This window comes from Lissotriton helveticus, chromosome 7, assembly GCF_964261635.1.
Source record: "Lissotriton helveticus chromosome 7, aLisHel1.1, whole genome shotgun sequence".
In the NCBI taxonomy this organism is placed as follows: Eukaryota; Metazoa; Chordata; class Amphibia; order Caudata; family Salamandridae; genus Lissotriton; species Lissotriton helveticus.
In genome coordinates, this window is record NC_136068.1 from 1,858,315,710 (window position 1) to 1,858,325,610 (window position 9,901).

Consider the following 9,901-nt stretch of genomic DNA (forward strand, 5'->3'; position numbering starts at 1 on the left):
TCTTAAGACTGCCTTCCTTGTTGCAATCACCTCTGCACGCAGGGTGAGTGAGCTTCATGCTCCATCTTCCAAAATCCCTTTCTTCTCTGTTCATACAAACAAAGTGTTGCTTAGAACGCGGCCTTCATTCCTTCCTAAAGTGGTTACACTATTTGAAGTACGACAATCTATCACCTTTTTCCCACCTCTGCACCCTTCCAAGTAGGAGGAGAGACTCCACCATCTGGACCGTAAACGTGCACTGTCATTCTATCTTGACCACACCAAAGACTTCTGGGTGGATGATCAACTCGTTATTGGCTATGTGGGTGCCAAGAAACGCTGAGCTGTTCAAAAACGTACCATATCTTGATGGGTTGTCCTTTACATTAAGATCTGCTATGCTTTAGCGAAGAAGAAACCTCCAGTGGTGTTGCGCGCTCACTCCACTAGAGCTACGGTAGCAACCACTGCATTGGCACGTGGAGTCCCACTCATTGATATCTGCCAAGCAGCAACGTGGGCATCTCTGCACACGTTCACCAGACACTATTGCCCGGGCATTCAAGTCCGGAGACACAGTTATCCTGCCCGTTCGGTCTGTCAGAACTTTCTCGTGTGAAATTGATTCGCAGACCCTCCTCCAGGGATGGTATTGCTGGGGTAACTATTGTAAGGTAAGGAATCTACAACTAACTGTCTCTTTCAGATGAACAGGTTACTTACCTTCAGTAACAATGTATCTGTAAGAGACATATGTTAATTGTAGATTCCTTACCACCACACCCATCCTCCCCACTCTGCGAACTGATTTCTAGGGAAAGGAACTCCCTTACAGGGTCCTAGTTTTGGTGCACCAGTGGTCAGTGTCTTCCATGGCTGTGTGTTCTGGCATGGAACGTATTGTCAGAACTGACATCAGTGTCAGGGGCGGCACCTGAGTAGGCACCGTAACGTCATCCCGGCAACCACGACGCTGAAGACTGATGCAAAGTCGACCTACGGCACCTACCAATGCGCAGGGGTATTGCTAAAGAAAAGATCTCCGGATCCAGACTGACTCCTGGGGGAAATTATAAGGTAAGGAATCTACAACTAACACATGTCTCTTACATCGTTACCGAAGTTAAGTATCTTGTTCAACAAACCCATTATTTTGTTCTGGTTTTGTAGATGATTTTATTTTAGATGGTTTATGTATTCATTGGCAGCATGAAACAAAGTCAGTGGCGGAATTGGTCTATCATGTTTTACGTGTCTCATATTGAGGCTGAGGCTCTGATGGAGTGCAGGGATAAGACTTCGAGGATCTTTATAGCAGTGTGGGAACTGTACAGAAACTAATTTTTGTGCCAGTTAGTTGGATGCATGTGCAGAAGTGTGATATGCCCTGAACACAAGTGATCGTAGGAATGTCAGTGTTGCCTGGGGCCGAGAGAAGAACAGATGCTAAATTAATCTTTTGCTTTGGGATCCTGACCTACCTTGCTTCTTATCAATCGCAGCAGTTCCCAAATGAGCTGAAAATAACAAAACGTACTGAAGTTTTTGACTCATTCCCCTTGTAGAAAAGTATATCCTAATTAATGGAGGGGTGGTGTTTGATAGACTAAGAATGTTGTCTAGAGAATGATGAACACATCTTTACCTTCTGTTTTCTTCCTAGTGCAACATTTCCGAAGAATGTTCACAACGTAACCAAAGGTTGTGCCGCCGTGAATATTCACAACGTAACTCATATGGACTGCAATTCACCGCTCAATTGGATATGCATGAATAGGTTTCCTAAAACAATTATAAAACGACCATAAATTGATGATTCAGGATTTTCTGTTCAGCTTGACCAGAAGACTTCTTCACTCCCCTGGGAGAATAGGCAATTGGCAAAGTTGTGTGTTTGCTTAAACTCCATGTATTCATGCTGAGTGTCTCAAGTTTCTCTACTTCTTTTCTGAATCTATTTTTTTTTACATTAGGTGTTTTCTAAATCTTTCTGTATATTATATTTAACATGTTATGGTTGATTTCCCACCAGCCAAAACTTTCAAATGAATGTTGTTTATAAAATAAATTGCGTAAGTAACCAAAATGTGTTGTACCGGAGGACCATTTAATGTCTAATTGTAACATGTTTTTTTTAGTAAAGCAATGTGGGGTGCTTTGGTGTGTTAATGTTCCAGGAATCTGGCATTGTAAATATAACCATTAGGAACCCTGGGTGAATGCTAGTCACTGTGAGAGAATCACTAAATGGTGTAGGAGGTTCGTATAATAGGGAGAGAATGCACTAATGCACTAGTGGTTGTGTTTTGCTTCTGGGACCTGCATTGCCAGTGGGGCTAGTAACAGGCCTTACTGGTACCGTTGAAAATATCAGAGCCAGGGGAACACAGAAGATTTGATTAATGTCACATTGCGATTTCAGCTGCAGATGCAGCAAACATTTCCTTGTAAATATGTGAGCCAAAATGAGCAGTTACTGTGGAAATCTGACCAAAAGTCACCAATTCCCTGGGTAATTTCCGATTTCATATTAGACCATCAGATTCAAACATATTAGATGGATGGTATCCATCACCAGAAGTGATAGTATCCTGCCAGCTGTAATTTTCTGTGGGCGGGAATTTAGTCAGCCCATTTCCAAGACTACTCGTGATAAGGGCCTTGGAGTTGACTTGTGATATACCAAACTGAGTATTATGAGTGAGACAACGTGATAGAGACATATTGAGGTCACACCTGGAAAGCGTTTTCTAAGTGTGCCATGGGACTGGTCCCACCATGAAATCAGAAACATTCGAAAGTGAACCCCAAAAGGGAGACATCCGGCTCTAAGGGAGCGCTAGGTGAATAGATACTAACAGGGTTCATTCAGACACACAATGAAGCGGTGCAAATGTTGAACGTAGGTGATGAAGTGGTGGAAGGGCGAGAGAGGGTGTGTACAAGTGGGGTCAGTAAAGTTGGAATGCTGAAGAACTGCTACAGTAGAAGAAAATGGGACGTTTTCCTCTACATTTGTTGAATATTATTTAAGGCCTCATGTTTTAGAGAGATTTATAGGAAATATCGAAAACGGAAACTAGTAAAATCAGGAATGTGTTTTATGGAGCTGATGAATAAATTGTTCCAACTAACAGAGCTTATGCTAACAGAAATATATCTAGAATTTACAGTTGAAATGTCTATTTAGCTTTTATGAGCTTTTTTCTGTTATTTCCGGTTCAGTTTAATTTTAGTGTTGTGCAAGTTACAAAATAGCACAGCTATGACTCACATAGCAAGTTTCTTTGGGAATAAATTAGTATTCTACTCTTTTGTAGCCCATTTGTGATTTGTTTGACAGATTTTGAGCTTGTGTAGCTCAGTCCTATTGGTACTTGTTGTTTGCAAACTGAGATACTCACTGATGTTCCAAAGCACTGATGGGCTTAATTATGAGCTGGTTTATGTGGTGCAAGAGCGACACAACCCTTACATGTGATTTATGAAGCCATGCAAGGCCACTTTGAGGTTGCTTCGTAAATCTACAGTAAGGCAATGCTCCTGAAATCACTGAGTTGCCTTGCTTTGCCCTGAGAAGACATTCTGTAGGCGTTACATGGGTATTCCCATGCAACTCGTATGGTTTTTAATGCTTTCGCATATTTACAAGAACTGGTGGACCTTGGAATGCACCAAAAAGATATGCCTTCCCAGGAGAAGAGTAACAAGGAGAAATATCTTTATTTCTCCTTGTTACTTCCTCTTTCTATCTGCGCTGCTGCACTCTGCAGCACACATAGAAAGAGGAATATGCCTCTCAGGATTGTTTTTCTGCAGGAAGGTGCCTCTTCCTCTAGTGGCAGCTGGCACGGATCTGAAGTGACAGGGCAGGGGAGGAGGTGGGAAATAAAATTACACTTACCTCTTCACGGCCACCATCTCTCCTCCACTTCTCATCCTGACGAGCTCTGGAAGCAGAAAGCACACAAGCTCCCCTAAGCCAATCACAAAGCTGCTGTCACCAGCAGGACAGCAGCGTCGTGAATGGTCTGAGTGCCGTGGTTCTGCGCTCAGACAGGGAGTCCCAGGAGCCTGTGCAATACAGCTGGGTGGAGAATATGCTAAGTGTGCATGACTGGCCGGACAAACCATCATGGCCTGCTCTGGGTTGCCCAGCCCTGCCTCACACCTAGAACTGAGCTTCAACGGAAAAATAAAATGATGATAATATTGCGTTAACATTTTATTTTTACTTTTTTGCACTGTTGAAAGCAGTGAGGTGACGCACCTCCGCTGTAGCGGAGAGCCGCCTCTGCCTTCCTTCACAAAACAATTGTGCATGCAAAGCAGGCATCCGTGCACCATGGTGGTAGTTCAAAGTTAGAGGATTCATTTTGCTACCAGCAGTGATACATTTTTAGTGCAAGTAGGCCTCCTTGACACCTGCAGTGCTCTCACTGTTTATTCGACTAGAGTCCCACCAGAGATAGCACTACTTGTTTTCCCAAGCTATTCCTGTTTGTACTTTCTATGGCTAATACTTCAATAGCAGATTGCAGATACACACCTGCCAAGGGATTTCTGTTTTGTTTAAACTGATGCACTATAGGACAGGTCGTAAGGGAGCGATATCTGATACAGTTTGTAAACCCAGCTCAGCCGAGAGTAGCGGTGTCCAAGGGCCCAGTTTGAACAAAGTCCACAGAAAATAGTGTTCCACTACTTGCAGGTCCCAGGCTTTGTTAATCTCTGCACCATAGAGCGCCTGTGCAACAGGTTTTTGCTTATAGACCTTCTGGGCGACAGCAGCTTGCTGCCAATCCTTTTGGCAAATCAAATTACTGCATTTGTGCAATTTGTCGGTACTACCAAAATCAGAAGAACCAGGCTCTTGTGTATATGGTTTTGTAAAATGGGCCAGCCACATATTGGCCCCAAAAATTGTTTGACCATTAAACCCTATTGGAAGCTGGCTTTTTAAGTAGTGCACTAAAATGAGGTACACAATATAGAAAATCCAGACAGCTCTTATTGGTTTACAGGGCTTAAATTAATAATCCCAAATGCTTTCTTTTTTGTTAGTGTGGACGAGCAGTTTAGGCTTTTCAGAGGGTAGTGGTAAGCATTTGTTGTACACACAGAGTCAATAAATGAGACACACACTCAAGAAGAAACTTGAGGCCAATTTAGAAAAATAAACCAGATTTTTATATAATTTTTGACACCAAGAATATCGGAATCAGGCTAGTACATTAGATGTGAATAATTAATTGTTTGAGGCATGAACCTCCAAAACGTGGTGAGGTTATCCTCAAGTAACATTCACTAGTTGCACTACAGGACCACTTACAGGACTGTTCTTTTGGACATACGGTTATCCTCAAGTAACATTCACTAGTTGCACTACAGGACCACTTACAGGACTGTTCTTTTGGACATAAGGTAAGTAGAGGCCAAGGTCCAAGAAAGTACCAACAGTTCAAGTGTATATGCCGTGGGGTGTCCGGGTACAGAGGTGCTGTACACAGTAGTAGCCTCGAACGCTACATGTTATAGTCAATGGGAAAAGTACCTGTAAGAAAAAGGCTTTCAAATTGGGGACTGTGGGACCAGCCCAGCAGGACCCATTGGAGGGGGGGGGGGCTCCGTTGTTGAGGGTGTTAGGACCACAGAGACACCAGTGGTTTGCTTGCGCCCATGCTGGGGAGCTCGGGTGCAGAGGTGTTTTGTCCGACGGGTCGGTGAGCTAAATGGTATCACAGTTCTTGGTGTACCTTCAGAAGAGGGAAAAGTAACACAGGATTGCCACTTTCAGGGTGGAGCTGGCCTCTCTCAATGTCCCTGAAATACAGGTAACTTTTGGCGGTGGTGGTGTTCCAACTAAACACAAACAAGCCTGGTTTACTTGCGCCCATGCTGGGAAGCTTAGGTGCAGAGGTGTTTTGTCCGACAATTAAAGGGTCTCACGGTTCTTGGTGTACCTTCAGAAGAGGGAAAAGTAACATAGCATAGCCACTCTCATTGTGGAACTGGCCCCTCTCGATGTCCCTCAACATACAGGTAACTTTAGACGGCAGTGGTGTTCCAGCTTAAACACAAACAAGCCTTGGTGCTTGCCGCTGGCTCTGGTACGTCGGATATTGGTGCTGGAGGGCTCCTGGGGGTCCTGGAATCTCCACACTTGGCAGGGAGCTGGAGCTGACCTCGTGGACTAACAACGTCCTCTTTTTAGAGTGCTACTCCCTTGGTTGGCCCGGGGGTCGACAGAACGCTGTTGGGGGCAGATGTGGTTGGTGCCTGCTGGGACAAAGAAAGTGGCTCCTCCACACCAAGGGAGTTGCTGCTAAGTCGATTAAGTGCTGAGCAGACGTCCAAGGATTTGGGGAGGCTATTCCGCTTCTGGATGAGCAGCCAGTCATGGTTTTGCGCCAAGCAAGGTGCTGGCCCACAAGAACTTCAGCACTTCTTTGTCCTTTCAGGCAGATGAATCTGAGTTCCTGGTGTCAGGGGACCACCTCAATACTGCATTTAGCAGAGTGAAGGGTTATAGCCAATGGGCTACGTCACAACACCCCCAATATGGCCACTTCCTATGGGGTGTGGGCTAATTCCACAAAATACAAGATGGTGGCACTCTTCTTTCGTGGAGCACATCAGGTAGCCCACCTTAGAGGTGTGACTAGCCTGGAGGTGCACACGTCTACTGCATAGCTAATTTTCAGCCTATCTGGGTGCCAGGGCCTCAGGGCAGGGGGTAGCATCTCCCAGGTCTGGGTAAAGCTAGAGTCTCATATTAAAGGCACAATGGCTTTGAAACCCCTGGCCTTGATATGCTAAAACTCTAGCCATCCTGCTGGAGGAGGTGTGAACACCTTCTTCTGGAATAGGCATTGTTTCTGACCTCTGAGATTGCAGGCTCTAACCTGCAGGGGTCAGTAAATTGTATGTAGTGGCAGGCTGGACGATACCAGTCAGTCAGCACTCTAGATATTGGTAGGTTGATAAGGGGGCACCTCTAAGGTGCCCTCTGTGTGCATTTAATAATAGACCTAGTACTGGTAATAGTACTGATTTATTAAGACATGGTGCCTGATACCAAACTCGTAATGACCAGTGCCCAGTACATATACTTAAGATGGCTTCCCTGTTCACTTGTACCGCTTTATAATAGAACTAGGCAGCACAGGGACATAGCTGCTCATGCAGATATGTCCTCACATGTGATATAATGCGCTCTGCCTTAGGACTACAAGGCCTTCTGTATGGATGACGTACATATGTTATATGCTGTGACTTTGGCATGGCACACAGGGAGTGTGACATGTTGTGTTTTTACACGATTTGTACCATATCATGCAGCCTGCAGTGGCAGCCTGCATGCAATTTGTATGGACGTCTCTTAGGGTCCATCTTTAGTACCCATGCTCTAAGTACCCGGGTACCCTTTACTAGGGACTTATAGGGGTGCAAAAGTCTTTGCCAGTTGGGGAACAATTGAATAGTTACTTTGTTTTATGAAAATAATACTGGCACTGGAGCCTGGTTAGAAGGCTTCAGTGCACTATAAGAGTTAACAAGCAGCACCTAGTAGTGCAAATGGGGGTAAAAAGTGGGGTGACATGTGCAGCAAAATTCCAGTTACCTACACACCCGAACTAGACCATCTTCCAAAATTGCTTGGCGTCATATTCTGTTTTTTGCAGCCAGTAGGATCTTCCATGCTTTTGCCGGACTCTGTTTTTTGTTGTTGTTTTTTTGCATGCGCATTGGTTTTTGTATTTTCTTAGATCCAGGAAGCATGTTGACGCAGAGAAAGTTTTACGTATTGTCAAGTCCAAAGAATGCTCTGTTTGAGTCATGTGTGCTATAGATACACATGCTTTGCATACTCTTGCCATCTAGTGTTTGGTCCGGATGTCTGCAAGTTGTTTTCTTTTGAAGACGTCTTTCCAGTCACGAGGTACAGTGATTCCTCCTTTCAGTGAAAGTGCGCATTGGCATCGACTCCATTGTTAGATTTTTTTTTTTTAATGCCATCGGTTTCGTAAGTTTATTGCTGCGCTCCAGTTTGAAACCGTCCTTCGGGTACCCTTTGGTGCGCAACTATAACCTCGACGGTATTGTTTTCGTATGCATTTTCCCGTTCTCCGGCTATTGAATCGGGAAACACTATCTTTGGTTGGAAGCATCGTGAGCGGCCCTCCGGCCTAGCCGTGTCAGTCCACCCTTCTGCCGATGGAACGGACTCCGTTCTAATTCTGTCCTCGGTGCCACTCCAAGTACCCTCGCACTGACCTACATAAACTTTGTAATGTGTGCCTCTTGCCGGAGCACAAGGAAGAAGACTGTGACACCTGCAAATCGTTGGAGGTAGGACTCGACAAAGAGAAATGCAACACCAAATCATTCAATATACTCTGTATATCTTTGGGGAAGAATCCGAACATGAAGAGGTCGAAGCAGCAGAAGAGGAAGAACCCTTCTCTGTTCCAGAATCCAATTCTGAACTGGAGATTGATATGGAGTCTGTAGACATGCCTCCTGGAGAGGATACAGTGAGTACTAATGACCCTTCACCCATTAAAACTTCCATCAAGCATAATGTTTCGGCACCACCTCTGCCTTTGGACCTTGATCGGCACTGAGACAATGTTTCCTACGCCCCGCCACCAAAACAGTCAAGCCTTCCGGCTCGGGATCGAGTCATCCATAGTCGTCGTCTTCCGATCCGAAACCCTCCGTTCCGAAAGATAAGACTGATTCGGAATCAAAGCCTTGCACTCAGGAAGATAAACATACTTCAGAGCCGAAACCTTCCACTCCTAAAGGCAAGAGTGGTTCAGCACAAAAACCTTTTACGCCGAAAACAAAAGAAAGCCTCAAAAAGTCTCTGGAACCTATCCTGAAACTTTTCAAAGAAAAATTAGACCTAAACAAAAGATGCTATACATCAATCTAGATACTGGACATATTTTAGCTAAGACACCATCCAAACGGAAACTTCCTTTAAAGGACCCTGCTTATAAGATTCCTCTTAGGAAAAAGAAGGACATGGTTACAAGCTACTGTTCATACACCCCCACCATCTTCACCACATTTACCAAGTTCAGATCATCTAATCATAACACCTCAGGGGTCTCCTCATACACTACCTGACGTAGACGACGATGATGATGATGATGCTACTCATTTGCCTGTAGATCCATGGAATGACTACACTTTTGATCCTCCCATGGATACTGACCCAGATCTATACCCTGCAAAGCTTACCAGGAGCGTATTTCTAGAGTAGCAAAGTATCATGGAGTTGGATTATATAAAGAGTCTTTGGTTGAAGATTTTTTATTAAATACTCTAGGGTCTACACACAGGACAATTCAGAGTCTTCCTATGTTACGACACCCCCACTCACTCCACATTCGACCCACTAAAAAACTGCCTAAGAAATATCGCCCGTTGGATGGACGATAACTTCCTGCGCCTAAATGCTGGGAAAACAGAGGTCCTTTTCTTCCACCAACCCTCCCCGCTAGACTCTAACCTCTGGTGGCCCCTCGATCTGAGCCCTTCCCCCTCCCCTAAGGAATCAGTGAAAAACCTGGGGGTGAGATGGGACTCCCACCTTTCATTCCACAATCAAGTGCAGACTGTGTCAGCTGCTTGTTTTTCAAAAATCCGGATGATAAAGAAATTCATGAACTTCCTTCCAAGCAACATCAGGAAAACCATAGTGCAGGCATTGATAACATCACACCTGGGCTATGCTAATGGCCTGTACTTAGGGCTTGCCTCCGGATTGTGTCACCGACTGCAGACAGTCCAGAATGCGGCAGTTCGACTGGTCTGTGGCGTCTATCTCCGAGACCACATTTCTCCCCACCGTCGTAGACTCCACTGGCTCCCCATCAAAAAAAGGGCTGAGTTCAAGGCCTTTACC

The 9,901-nt window shown here is 44.9% G+C and overlaps 1 protein-coding gene across 2 annotated transcripts in view; it reads left to right on the plus strand.

Moving 5' to 3' along the window:
* The window catches only part of LOC144767792 (uncharacterized), an 834,271-nt gene extending 830,977 nt beyond the window's left edge, over window positions 1-3,294 (plus strand). For both annotated transcript variants that reach the window (XM_078651172.1, XM_078651173.1), the window contains one exon: window positions 1,646-3,294. In XM_078651172.1, the coding sequence (XP_078507298.1) occupies window positions 1,646-1,790 (145 nt within the window). In that variant the 3' untranslated portion in view covers window positions 1,791-3,294. The remainder of the gene's footprint in view (window positions 1-1,645) is intronic.
* Window positions 3,295-9,901: the final 6,607 nt, after the last annotated feature.